We start from the raw sequence: 14,623 nt of genomic DNA on the forward strand, positions 1-14,623 counted from the left end.
CTCACAAAAGTCGATACAAGTTTACTGTAATTCGGATTACACGTCTCAACCCGGTCATGTAAACATGTCCAAGTGTAAATAAATTTTAAGCCGGCGATACATGAAGCGTAAACTCTCGTATAAACTCAGAATGTAATGCCAAAAAGTTTACATTTGCCGTTTACACGATGTAAAAGAGATTATAGGTCCACGGAGCATAAATCCTAGCGTAAACGCTGTTTGCAAGCGATTTGCCCCACTACATTTCCTGTTCGTGGTTTGCATTAATAGTGAGTGTTCATTACTAGCGTTTTTAATCTTTTTCTTTGGAAAAAAGATTATATTTTTCTCACAAAAGTCGATTAAAGTTCAGTGTAATTCGGATTACGCGTCTCATCCCGGTCATGTAAACATGTTCAAGTGTAAATTAATTTTATATTTACGCTTGAGTTTCCGCTTCGTGTATCCCCGGCTTTAGATTGAAAAAGTCGGTTTCATATGCATACACCTGGTATTTAATTTGCGTAGTTCCTTTGCGCTGCTATTTTGTTGTTCGCTTTCTCACTCTCGGTCTCGCACACTCCTTCTTCCTTCCTGTTTTTTCACTCACTTCTGTATTGTAGTAGTAGTTTATGCGTTTCTTGTTGTTGTTCTTGTTTTGCTGTTGTTGTTATCCTACTTTTTCTTTTTCTTCTTGTGCCATTTCTTTGTGATTATTTTTTGGTTTTGGTTATGTTGCACTAAAACGCGCATTTTGCGTAATGCGGATTGGAATAAAAATCACGAACTAGAAAATGCGATCCACCCTAACATCGAGTTTTTTTTTTGTTTGCTTTACCTTTCTGACCTCCAACTATCAATTCCCAGGCCGCCATGCTGGTGTCTGCTGGTGCCTCTCCAAACTCGGTTTGGTTTCTTGTTCTTCCCCTTTTCAATCGGGAATATAAATAGGTTGCGCCACAAACAAGTCCATCTTCGTATTAGAAGGAAAATCAACAAAAAATTCATGTATTAAGTTGCGCCTACACGACAAACGAATGGTTCGCAAACCTTTTTGCTCACTCTGAGAGTGTTTCCACACACAGCCAAAATTTCCGCTGCCAAATTTTTCACGCGAAAATCCTTATAGGATGCTAAGGATTTTTATAGGCTGCTAGAGCAGGCTATAAAAATCCTTAGCATCCTATAAGGATTTTCGCGCGAAAATTTTGGCAGCGAAAATTTTGACTGTGTGTGGAAAAACTCTGAGAAAAATCGTCGCGAACCCCTTATTTTCTTCGCCAGAGCTCCGCTAGAGGGCTTTTTTTATATGAAATGACAGCTTTGACAGCAGTTTTCGTTCATTCGCTGTGTTTCGCTCCCTACACGTGCATTCATGTGTTCGCGATCAAGTTTTCGCTCATTTGTATGGGATGACGTAAAAATACAAAATATTCGTCACGTCATCGTCAAATATTCGCTGTCGTTTAGACGCAAGTTTATATACATACATATATTATGTGAATATACGTATTATACATGTACAAATATGTGTCTATATTTGTAGATATATAATAAGCATTTTCACATTTACACATGTATATGTTATCTCGCCCATGTCTGTGTGTTTAATGCATAGGTGTTGATTTTCAACATCCTTGTGGGTAGCATTCCTTCCGTCGTTCCACTGCTTGAATCATTGATCAATCTTTGTAATGTTTGATAAGACATTTAACCCTAGTCCACAGTCCTATTTAAAAACCTTATTCCGCAGCCCCGGGTCTGGCCAGATCCGTATGCTTTTACATGTGATTGCATACAAAATGCATTCGAGTTTACGAGCATACAAGCCGAGACGACGAGATATTGCGTACGAGTGTATTTTTTAAAAGCCTTTTTTTCGTCCTTTTGCCAACGGTTAAAGATAAAAACTAAAAGATAGATCGATAGAAAATCAAATGTTGGTAGGGTATCCAGAAGGTCAGGTCTCTATGTTGATTAGAAATGAGTTAAAACAGCTATCGAAAATGCTCCGGGTCTGGCCAGACCCGGGACTGCGGATTAAGGGTTTTTTTCAAAACCTTTTTTCGCCCTTTTGCTAACGGTTAAAGTTAAAAACTAAAAGATAGATCGATAGAAAATGACATTTTGAGAGGGTACTCAAAACTCAGGTTTCTATGTTGATTAGAAATGAGTTAAAACAACGACCGAAAACGCTCCGGGTCTGGCCAGACCCGGGACTGTGAAATAGGGTTAGAAAAGAAAAGAAAAATTAAGGAGTCTCGCTGGTTCCAGCAGCATAGCGGAATAGCCCTCTAACGGGCTTCGTTACCGTTAATACACGGTGAAGTGGTAATACTAGTTACTTACTTATCCGGCGCTACAACTGACGAGCGGTCTTGGCCTGCCACAGAAGATTCCTCCACCGCTCGCGATCGAGCGCCGTCGTCCGCCAAGTCGAAATTCCAGCTATTCTGGCATCAATGTCGATACCGTCGCTCCACTTCGATTTAGGCCTACCACGCCCTCTCTGTCCATCCGGATGGCCTAAGAAGACTTTACGGACTGGATCGTCGTCTGCCATTCTCATGACCCAGCCCACCGAAGCCGGGCGAGTCTCATGCGCTGCGCGACAGTGAGATCGCCATACAACGCATACAACTCTGCGTTGTATCGGCTTCTCCATCGTCCCTCCTCACATACGGGGCCAATTATCCTTCTGAGAACTCTCCTCTCGAATGCGGATAAGAGGACTGTCCGTTCTGGACAGTGTCCAAGTCTCAGAGGCGTATGTGAGTACTGCTACGATATACATCGTATACAGTTCCAGCTTCGTCCTTCTCGACAGGTTTTTAGAGTGGATTAGTTTTCTCATGCTTAAGTATGACCGGTTGGCTGCTAGCACCCTAGCGCGAATCTCTTGGGGTATGTCATTGTCGGTGGTAATTCTTGTAGTAAATTCCCTAAGTAGGTGAAGTACTCGACGACTTCGAACTTTTTGTCACCTATTAGTACGTTACCTCCAAGCATATTGAACTCAATAGTTAGTAGTAATACTCGCTGAAAATGGCGTTCGACGCCTCGTCACTAAGATAGAACCCGACCGTCGACGGGCGTCCCGCCATTTGGTCAGCAGGGGGGTGCTTTAGTGCTGACGTCACCACCAGCCCTTTAAGATTATCACTTAATGTGTGTGTGATTTTGCTTTTCTTACTTGCTAACATTTGACCACCAATTCAGACCACAGCCAGACCACATACTACACATTTGTACCACGCCACCACACACTCTTCCTTTTCAATTCGTTCTTCTTCTTTTTTTTTCGTGATTTTCATCTACATTACTACCACTGCTTCGTATCTCCCTCTTTTCCTCGACTTTCAAACTTAACAGTAACCGGTACCGGATGATATCCGGAGTGGATGAAACAAGAAGGTGCGGTTATGTCTTTATAAACGTTTTTGCTTTCAGACTATTACGGATGCACCCCCCCCCCCCCTTGCTCTCTCTCTCTCTCTCTCTCTCTCTCTCTCCCGCTCTCCTTCCCACTTTCCCTACTTAGCAGCCGCCCTTCAACCTCATCCACTCCTTTGTAAACCATCTAGTCGCCAAGTGTGGACGGCATTCGCTACAGCACCGAATGCCACAACTCGCCTCCTCTTGAGAACACATTCGTTCGCGGCTAGATAGATATATGTGCGTGTGTGTATATGCACTTGGTACAATTTGGCAATATAATTTCAGCTTCTCATCCAGGATGAGCTGCCTGACAAGAAATCGTAATGTGTTCCTATGGGGAGTCGAATGAAGATCAGGACCCCCCGGGGACAAAAGGTAACAACCAAGGCAATGCTCCAGCTCGGTTGATGTGTGTGTATGTGCGTTTGCTGAAGTGCATACAGGGCAAAGCAGTGAGCCTTTAACGTCTTTGACCCTGTCGGCACTTCGAGCGCGTATCCGACGCCGAGCCTTCGCATTCGTAATTCGGTGCCTTGATCTTTGCTCTGGAATCCACCAACGGAACTGCCTTAATACACCCAATTCTACCGCTTGCCAGTGTTACTAGACCTTTCCTTTCAATTGCACACCGCACGCAACGTACATCCCCATCGGAGCCACGATGAAGGTATCATGTGTTGTAACGGTCGATCGTTTGCATCAATTGTATAGGAGCTGAGTGAATTGCAAAATAAACGAAAATATGTGTCGCGAGGTGTTTGCGTTGGGGTCGTACGTCACTACCAAACCTCGATACCGATACCGTAGACGGCCTTGGATGGTCGGGCACCTTGGAGCCACCGGTAGCCGTCGGACGTACGATCTGCGGTGGTATGGTGCAATGGGAATGCCCATGCGAGCTCCAACGGTGTCTTTTGATCTTCGCCTCATAGACGAATCTTGCATAAGTATACTTAGGATGCCTGTCTTCCACATTCTAGCTCCTGCTTACTCAAGCACACACGTACGCACACACGCAAATATACGCTATAAACGTTCTAAACGTTCTAATGCTGGCCAGAGCAAAGGTGCAATTTGCGACTGCACCATACGGTGGTGCAGCACAACACAGCCTCCTGGTATCATATCTTAGTTGCCTCAAGAGAGCACTCTCACTCTCTTCTGGTTTCTACCACAACTAGTAGAGCTCCAAAAACGTACCCAAGATCGTTCGAAACAGATGGATGCGACACACACACACACACACACACACGCGCGCACGCGCGCGCATCCTCATTCTCGAAATGACGTGTCGAACGTATACCAGCAGCACCTATAGTACAAAGCAAGCCACAAGGGAGGTTCCTTGGGTTCAGCGGTAGCAGCACAAATACCGCGGTCACATGATCTGGGTTGTCGCAATCCGCCTTTCGCCTGGCTGGAAGCCTGAGCGAAAGAACGGTGAATGGTTATCTGGGACGGGGCTGTAGCAGTGTTCACAGTAGTAGTAGCAATAGTAATGGTAGTAGTAGTTGTTTTCTGTTGTTGCTGTTGCTGTGTTTTCTTGTAGTTGCAATATCGTGGTGCCAGTTGTAGTGTTATTGTTTTGTAGATATAAAACCGCGATCCCTCCAAAGAGATCCATTCCACAAACGTACACGCCCCACCCTTCGTCTTGACACTACACAGCACCGCCGGTACTGCACGGGCCACTGCTAACTGAACCAAGGTACCCCGCAACGCAACGACTTCTCGAGCATCTCGTGCTAATGTGGGACATCACCGTTACCGTCGTTAAAATGCGGCTACATGATACATATAGACAGCGAGATCTTCTCGACGAGAGTTCGAAAACTAGAAAAGTTCATACAAAAAAACACAAGGCTAGGACACATACCAGTTGTGCTTGTGTCCCAGCTACAGTGACTCGAATCCGAATTCGTACGGCTAACCCTACGCCAGCTGCGCGACGCAAACTCATGCTCGTACAGCATTATTGTATGCACATTATGCAATTATGACAATTGATTCTAGTAGAGCAATTTTCACTTGTTATGCCTGATATCACCTACTTGGAAAAAGTTCATTAGTTTCGGCTTCGCGATGATTTCAAGCGGGGAAGTCTGTTCGCACCAGGACCGCTAGCAGATCGCTTCATTGAGAATGCTGAAAACTAATTGAGAATGCTCAAAAGAACAAACATTATGACATCAATGAACAGTAGATTTGCAACAGCTTTCATGAAAATTGAAAATCATTCACAGATTGGTGTTAACAAACTTCCTCTCTTCAAATCATCGCTAAGCCGAAACTTATTAACTTTTTCCAAGTAGGTGATATCAGGCATAACAAGTGATAATTGCTCTACTAGAATCAATTGTCATAATTGCATAATGTGCATACAATAATGCTGTACGAGCATGAGTTTGCGTCGCGTAGCTGGCGTAGGGTTAAGTTACGTCTAAACGAGAGAGAATGTTCAGCGAATGTTCGACGACGACGAGACGAATGTTTGCAGTTTTACGTCATCCCATACAAATTCGCGAAAACGTGTAGGGGGCGGAAACACAGCGAATGAACGAAAACTGCTGTCAAAGCTGTCATTTCATATAAAAAAAGGCCTCTAGGGGAGCTCTGGCGAAGAAAATAAGGGCTTCACGATGATTTTGCTCAGAGTGAGCAAAATCGTCGCGAACCTATTCGTTTCTTGTTTAGACGCAACTTTAGCCGTACGAATTCGGATTCGAGTCACTGTATGATTTTTTGTATGGACTTTTCCAGTGAGCAAAACTATTCACGAATACTTTAATGGCGCTGCCACACTGGTACGTGCGGCAAATCTGTACAAAATCACAACACTGCTGCAACTGCCGCTCGTGTCGCAACAAAAGCAAATCTGAACAATCTCGTTGGATACCGTGTTTGACAAGCCAAAAAGCGTCCGAGACTTCCGCAAGTACCGCACGTACCGCAATCAGTGTAGCAGCGCCTTAAACTGCGTCCACACGACAAACGAATAGGTCCGCGACGATTTTGCTCACTCTGAGCAAAATCGTTACGAACCCTTTTTTTTTCTTCGCCAACGCTTCGCCAGAGCTCCACTAGAGGGTTTTTTTTATATGAAATGACAGCGGTTTAGGTTCATTCGCTGTGTTTTCGCTACATACACGTGCATTCATGTGTTCGCGATCAAGTGTTCGCGCATTTGTATGGGATGACGTAAAAATACAAACTATTCGTCTCGTCGTCGTCGAACATTCGCTGTCGTTTAGCCGCAACTTTATGTATCGTGTAGCCGCAGTTTTACTGGACTCTTTGTCCATGGAAAAGCGCCCACTGCGCTGCAGAGCGAGGTTCTGGTGTGCAGGAGGTTAGGTTATGAGCCTTCCCCTACCTCTCGCCAAGCCACTAGCGCGAGGAGGTTTAAGCAGGCATCCACTATCACACATGCGCGACCAAACACATAACGAAGCGCATTCTAATGAGACACTTGAATCGGTACGGGGTTGGAAGTTGGACATCACGCCATTTTTGGGACAAACTTATCGGTTCATGGCCTCGAATCCGAACAGAACAGTTGAGCGCGAATGCAGTTCGGTAAGTTGTTCCAGTTAAAAAGTGATTTTAATCGTAAAAATCAAGAATTTTCCACGGTCTTTTCAATGCAATAGTTGCCGGAGCTGGCATAGATGCTGTTAAGGACGGAGGACATTAGGACTGAAGGAAGGTTCTTGGCGAGCAGAAGATGTCGTTAAAAGGAGTTTCCCGAGCTAATTATTGCCTTTCTGTGCCACGAATGGCTTTAGTGATGTTCTAATAGTGACCAATTTAAATACATAAATAGTTACGAAAATATAATTATTATGAAAATGTTTTCTGATGCTCGAAAAAACCCTTTAGGAACAGTACCAAAACCGCACCGGTTGGTTTGGAACTGATTCGAGGACAATTGTTCGCCATGCCATATTAAATATTGTGGGACAAGGTCCCGCTTTTGTCCCAGGTTAATGTCGCGCCTTTGTCCCACTTTTATGGCACACTTTTCTCATTTGGGATCAGCAATTTCAATCCAGCTCGTTAATTCACGAGCAAGTTATCGACGGTTATTCTTAGCATCAACATGCGCCTCGTTACGTGTTTGGTCACGCATGTGTGATCGTGGATGCATCCCTTTAAGATGCTGGCTCGTCTTCGCTGACGAGTGCCCGAGGTGTCGAAGAAAAGAGTTAGAAGTAGTCTAATAGGGGTAGAGCTATCAGAATAGATTGCCTCTCTCTCTTTCTATCTGTCTCTCTGTCTCTCTGTCTCTCTTTTTCTCTTTCTCTCCTTCTCTCTTTCTCTCTTTTTTTCTCTCTATCTCTCTTTTTCTCTTTCTCTCTTTCTCTCTTTCTCTCTTTCTCTCTTTCTCTCTTTCTCTCTTTCTCTCTTTCTCTCTTTCTCTCTTTCTCTCTTTCTCTCTTTCTCTCTTTCTCTCTTTCTCTCTTTCTCTCTTTCTCTCTTTCTCTCTTTCTCTCTTTCTCTCTTTCTCTCTCTATCTGTCTATATGCTTATCACTCTTTCTTTCTTGTAAGTAGTTTAGACTTTGGACATGAAGTTCGAAGTAGCTGCCGAGTTTAGTCGTAAAGTCTTAACGCATCGTGAGCCTCGCCTCAACGGCTCCACGCCTCCCTACCCTGCCATACCCTGCCCTCTCCTGCTCCTGAATACTGCGCCTAGGCGACGAAGACCTCGCCTTCACTCGCACATCGCGATCGCACAAACGTCCGGTAAGGTGGTCCGCCAGGCGCTCGTTAGACAGGAAGTGCGGCCGAAGCGGGCGCCATCATGGAGGTGGGCTTCCCGTTAGACTCCATATAGCCGCCGGCACTGCTGCCACCCCCGCCACCACCGCCGCTGGTGCCATTACTGCTGCCGATGCAACCGATACCGCCAGTGCCAGCTGTGTGCTGCACCCCCAGGTATTTCTCCTCAAACACTCGCTCCTAGGTGGTAGAAAAAATAGCAAAACCGGATTGGTGGTTGGTTGTGATTTGAGGGTTTCGATTATAAAAAACAATACCTACATCTCTATCAAAAATGTATTTTTTTATTTTAAGAATCTGGGCTATTAATGAGCCATTTAGCCATTTAACCCTCATCCGCACTCCCGGATCTGGCCAGACGTCCCTACCCTACAAACCAGCCGAGACACTTTCAGTTGTGCCATAAGGAGTCCGAGAGAAGTGGGAGTCATGTGGGCTATAGCACAACTGTGCCACGATGTTATACCTCAACCTGAGATGGGCTATAGCACCATTGGAAAATACAGCAAAATAGCATACTTGTAGGCGATTTACCCATACTTTTTTCAAAATCTCAAAAATCGAAAAGGAAAATGACCAAAAATGAACGTCGTCGCTCATTTTCGGATCGACGGTTTTCTCTGACTGTCCCCTCCTCCCCCCCGATCCACTCCGTTCTCGTTTTCGTTCTTCATCGTGCCGTCGTGGTTTGTCGTGATGTGTGTTTGTCAGAGTTGTGTGTATGTGGATGAAGGAACGTGAACGATGGGGACTTGATGCGGAGGAGATGATAGTGATGGGAAAGTCGAACGCGCTACGCACTGAACTAACTGGTTTATTGATGATCACCTGATCTCAAACGCTACATCAATACGGCTATCCAAGACCGTGTGCAGTGACAAAAAATGTATGTTTTTTTAGTTGTTAATAATGTCACCGAGACATCTTCAACTTTTTAAAAAATGATTCGCATTGATTTTTATGGAAAACAAACATTATGCGGAACAAAAAATCACGTGTCACGTATCACGTTCCAATACGCACGAACCGCGCCGATCAATTGCATAAAAAATTCAAAAAATATTGGCCCCAAAAGACGGCATGTGAGCTGGAGTTCGTTCCATTTTCGAATTGATTATTCTCTTACGAATTAATATTGCGGTTGAATTAAGACGTTCAAGTCGATTAATCACGAAAACTTCTTCTACTCATGTTGTCACCAATCGCTTTGCAAAATATGCAACTGGATTGATGCACTTTTTTGTGCCACTTTTTTGCGCCAGCAGGGACGAATGTGCTGTACTCTATTCAATAACTTATCAAGGATTCTACCACGAATACGGCACATGCGACGTTTTATGCACAAATATCAGCCGTTCGTGAGCATATTTTTCATCAATTAAAATGCCGCAGACGTTGCCGCGAAGGGTACAGATCAGGATACGAATGCAGATTTGAATCGAATCAGGATTAGACACTACGATTTCTTTCGCCTTTTTCGCATAAGTCTCGTGTTTTACAGGCACAAGAATGCTTCTAATTTTCGTACGACTATGGCAGGCCTTGTCGCGAATTGATTTGTTTTAAATTTTCCAATAGGTTTGGACGTTTTTGCTGTTGCACCACAGCTAAGAAACAGACGGCAGAATTTGCATTATTCTATGTTTCAAGCCTCATTCTTTCGTTAAACAAATTTGCACGATGTACGCGATCAAATCATATACGTTTTGCTTGATTATTCAACCATATTTGACTACATTTATGCCAGGAAACGAAGAGGACACGCAGTGGTAAAACGCAGTGCAACCCACAACACGATCAGTTTGAACACCTCCATTTTCAGTGCTTATCACCAACGGGTAGTTCACATCCTTATGCTGGCGAACACGCCCTCTTCACTGCCAACCCCACTCCCCTTCAATGTTGGAACATTCTGCGCAGTTTGTGTAGGCTTCGTACTGGCCACCGGATGCTCTGGCCGACTGTTCTGATACTGTAATGCTGTTCCTTTCTGATTAGGCAATTGCGCTAGCAAAAGTATCCATTTGTTTTAGTCAGCTCCACTTCAACCCTTTCGTTTCTTGTGATCTCAAGAGGCTTGGCAGCGATCGCCCTCGCAAGGGACACGCGCGTCCTTCCTTGCTGGCGTGGGGGGAGATCGCGCTGCATTTTTATCATCGCTTAGCTCGGCCGATGATACCCTTTTCTTCCACGGTTTTCGTATCTGGATCTGTGTGCTTCATCGTAACACCTGCGGCACCTTTGTGGAGAAGGTGGGATGATCATTCTGCTTCGTTACAACCGTGGAAAACGGTGCGGAAAAGCGATCATCATTCCCGTTTATTTTATGTTGAGAAAGACAGTACTGTTCTTCGACGTTTCGGGGCATAAATGCAGGTAAATGCACTTGCATAATCAAGCAAAAAGTGCATCATTTGTGCATGCACATCTTCCACACTTGTTTGACAAAGGGACGAGGCTAGAAACGTGGGAAAATGCATTTTCTGCCGGCTGTTTCTTTGAACACGATCAGCTGCGGTGCAACTGGAAAAACGACCAAAGTTGAGAGAAAATTGGATCAAATTAATTCATGAGACGTTTTACCATTATCGTACGGAAATTACATGCAATTATTAATTCAAAAAGTGCAACAATTATGCGAAAAAAGATGCACTAAATCGCGGTGCCAAGTCCAGCGCGCTTTCAGGCGGCGACGATGAACGCGGCTCAAAGTATTTCCGTCTCATCAGCCATCTCATTCGCCCTTCAACGCGAGATGCGCTCACAGCCGCTCAATTGAGTGCCCGTATAGCGCTGTTTCATCGGAAGTCGCGCTCACTCCTACACACAGCATACGAAAAGGTGTCTCGGCTGGTTTGCAGACGTCTGACCAGACCCGAGGGGTGCGAAACAAGGTTTTAAAATAAGAGTGCGGATGAGAGTTTATTGTCTATTACAAATTCTTGAACTTATGCAACTTGGAAGAGATAGATAGATATTGCTTTTTTTAAGCCCGAAAGGTCCTAGATGAACTGTCCTTTACCTGTGCCCGATCGTACTTGAGTCGCTTCCAGATAGTGTTGCGAGATATCGAGGCCACATCGGCACCGGTGCACAGACTGTCGACCATCCCGTTATAGTTCGGATTGGTAAAGGTCAGCACGTCGCTCGCACTTCGTGAGCACTTTTTCGTTTGCTTGCGCTTCGAGTTGACGATTAGTACTGCAGAAAATGATAAGAGGATAGAACGGGGTTGGGGGTTAGTACGAGGCGAAACGCGGGTGGCAGTGATGTGTGTTGTGGCGCACCCAAAATGGCGATGATCACGACGATGAGCAGACCCGCAAGGATGGCGGTGGCAATAATGACGAGCTGGGCGTGCATCTTGCTGCTGCTCAGCACGGTAGAGCCGTTCGACTTGATGGGCCGCTCGTCGGACGCAGAAAGCATCTCGTCGTTCGGCTTCATCGGCACGACAGACGTCGGCTCGAGATGGCAGGGCCGGCCGGTCGGATCAGGTACGTCCGGGCAGGCACAAACGTAGCGCGTCTCAGCAAACAGGCACAGGTGGCTGCAGCCACCGTTGTCGCGCCGGCACGGGTTCCAGTCGTGCGGCTGACGGCTGCCAGACACCGAGCGTACCTCCAGCGCACCGCGCAGACTAAAACGGGCCACCTCGACACTAGTGACGGTGTCTTTGGGGGCGCGCAGTACCGACTTGTTGTACCAGTCCGTCCAGAACAGGTGCGTACCGGTGAGGGTGAAGCCGAACGGGTGCGTCGCGTGCGCCACCACCTGCGTCCGCCGGCGCCCATCGAAGTCGCACATCTCGATCCGATCCTGGACCGCGTCCGCCCAGTACAGCTTCTTGGTGTCGAAATCGATTGCCAGGCCGGTGGGGAAACCGAGCTCGAAGTCGATGATATTCCGCCGTCCACTGCCGTCCATGTAAGCCCGCTCGATCTTGGGCGTTGCGCCCCAGTCGGCCCAGAACAGGAAGCCTCGCTTCGGATAGAGGATGATCGAGTGCGGATCATCGAGCCCGTCGGTGAGGACCGCCTTCCGGTTCGAACCGTCCAGCCGGGCCACCTCGATCTTCTTCAGCGCCGTATCGGTCCAGTAAAGGTTGTCGGCCAGCCAGTCCACCGCAATACCGTTCGGGGTGTTCAGTTCGCTCGCCACCACCACCTGCGTGTCGGAGTAGTTGAGCATGTTGATGCGACGGATCGCATCCACGTTCACGTCGGCGTAATACAGCTGCATGCTGTCGTAGTGGTAGTCCAACACCACCGCCCCATGCACTCCCTCGATCGGCAGCACAACATCGAACAGGTCGGGCGTATCGAGCGAAATCCGACCAATGCCGGACCGTAGCGCAATCAGCAGAAACTCCTACGAATAAGAACGGAAACGGAAACATCATGAGATGACGACATGGGCGACGAACATTGACGCGGACACTCACATCGGGCAGGGTTTTGCAGTCGGTGGTGCTACCATCGCGCATGGTCAGCCCGGTCGGGCACTTGCAACTGTAGCCGGTCGGGTTGCGGAGGCACAGGTGCGAGCAGCCACCGTTCGTCGGACCGCATATGTTCTCCAGCTGTCGGCCATCGTTCTCCTGGACCACCTTTACGTCCATCAGGCCCTCGAGCCCGTGTGTGACGTTGCGGATCGGGTGCGTCGCCGGCCCCACCTTCGGCACCGTGTGGAGCGCCTTCGTGATCCAGTCCGTCCAGTATATGTGATGCGCGGTGACGGCCAGTGCATACGGATGTGGCAGGTTCTCGGCTAGCCGGGCCCGGAACGTACCAGTGAGGCTGCACGACTCGATCGTCTTCATATGCGCGTCGGCCCAGTAGATGCGCCGTTGCGCCCGGTCCACCGCTAGCCCGTTCGGCCAACCGAGCCCCTCGCTGATCAGGTTGACCCGCGCTTCACCGTCCATGTTGGCGCGCTCGATCCGTGGGTATGCACCCCAGTCCGACCAGAACAGCAGTCCGGACTCGTAGTCCAGCGCGATGCCCCGTGGTTGCTCTAGCTCGCGCCAGATCAGCGCACTGCGGGAGCCGTCCTCCAAGTCGCTCACCTCCAGCACCTTGCGCCCTGCGTCCGTCCAGTAAAGCTGAAGCGAAAAACCAATTAATCACTTCGTTTTCCTCGACTTCCGCAGAAGGACACAACTAATTCTGCTGTCCTCAGTCAATCAATTCGATCATTCGACTAGGGTATTTCATTTTTCAACCCATTTTAATTTTTACATTTTTAACCTTGCTGTTACCTTCGGACCATTTGGTCCAATTTTCGTTGGTTGTTTTTGTTATATCTTGTTTGTTGTAACTTTTTAGCATTAAGCCAGGGATAGACGAAGCGTAACCTCTAGCGTAAACTCACAATGTAATGCCAAAAAGTTTACATTTGCCGTTTACACGGTGTAAAAAAGATTATAGGTCCACGGAGCATAAATCCTAGCGTAAACGCTGTTAATTAACAGTTTGTTTACTTCAAACTGTCATTTTGTTCCGTAAGATATCAACTAAAAAAAAAAACTGTCATTTTGAATTGTTTATTGTTTTCGAAACGTTTCGAAATTCGCATGAATCATCGAACGCCTGAGGCCATCGTAATCGCAAGTTACAGAATAAGCACCTTAGTCTTTTACCGGTTCGTTTACTACAGATGTAGAAATTAGCGATTTTTTCGGTCACTCAGTAGCTCACCGTGAGTGGGTCGTCTATTTTAGTCTTTTACCGGAAAATTCCAGTGATTCATGTGATCCATAACATTTCTCTATTATTTCTGCACACAAATACATCACATACGGTACATTTCATATTGGATTATCTTTTACAGCACCGGCACTAACCACGCTTCAGGGTCGATGAAAGTGGTGCGCCGGGCGAGATTGCCCGGTTGACGACCTGGTGAAGGTGATGATCGAGTGATTGTCAATAATTGAACTGATAAAGTTGAAATGTCGGTGATCGTTACTTGAAATCTTATTTGGCCGGTGTGTATGCCATATACTGTCGAAAAGAACACCGTCCTCTGAATCCCAGTTCGCAGTGAGAAGGTTTTCTCACTATAGAAAAGTTGTTTCTGAGATGGGACTTGGTTGGTTCTGGCATATAAGCGAGTCAATACAAATCGTCTTCCCCAGTCCCAACCGAGAAACAAGGGGCCAAGGCACCCAAGAACCAACTTTCGTGAAACCCGAACGCACCCCCCCCCCCTTCGTGCGCTCTCGATGAACTACGCTGCGATTGGAGAAACAAATGAACTACGCTGCGATTGGTCGATGAGCCACCACCATATGGCGGTGGCGTTTATTTTTCTATTTCTTTTTGCTGACGTCACACGTATATGACGTCGTCATTTTGTGACGTCATTTTTCTGCGTTGCTGTTGGTGGTGGTGGCGTCGTACTCTTCACTGCTTGAAGGCGTC

General features: G+C 46.8%; 1 protein-coding gene across 3 annotated transcripts in view; it reads right to left on the reverse strand.

Annotated features, from left to right (window-relative positions):
- Positions 1-5,797: 5,797 nt before the first annotated feature.
- LOC126570563 (low-density lipoprotein receptor-related protein 4-like) overlaps positions 5,798-14,623 on the reverse strand; it is a 46,100-nt gene continuing 37,274 nt past the window's right edge. For all 3 annotated transcript variants that reach the window (XM_050228411.1, XM_050228421.1, XM_050228428.1), the window contains 4 exons: positions 12,643-13,302; positions 11,486-12,569; positions 11,221-11,399; positions 5,798-8,378 (listed from right to left, as the gene is read on the reverse strand). In XM_050228411.1, the coding sequence (XP_050084368.1) occupies positions 8,187-8,378; positions 11,221-11,399; positions 11,486-12,569; positions 12,643-13,302 (2,115 nt within the window). In that variant the 3' untranslated portion in view covers positions 5,798-8,186. The remainder of the gene's footprint in view (positions 8,379-11,220; positions 11,400-11,485; positions 12,570-12,642; positions 13,303-14,623) is intronic.

Source organism: Anopheles aquasalis, chromosome X (assembly GCF_943734665.1).
Source record: "Anopheles aquasalis chromosome X, idAnoAquaMG_Q_19, whole genome shotgun sequence".
NCBI classification, from domain to species: domain Eukaryota; kingdom Metazoa; phylum Arthropoda; class Insecta; order Diptera; family Culicidae; genus Anopheles; species Anopheles aquasalis.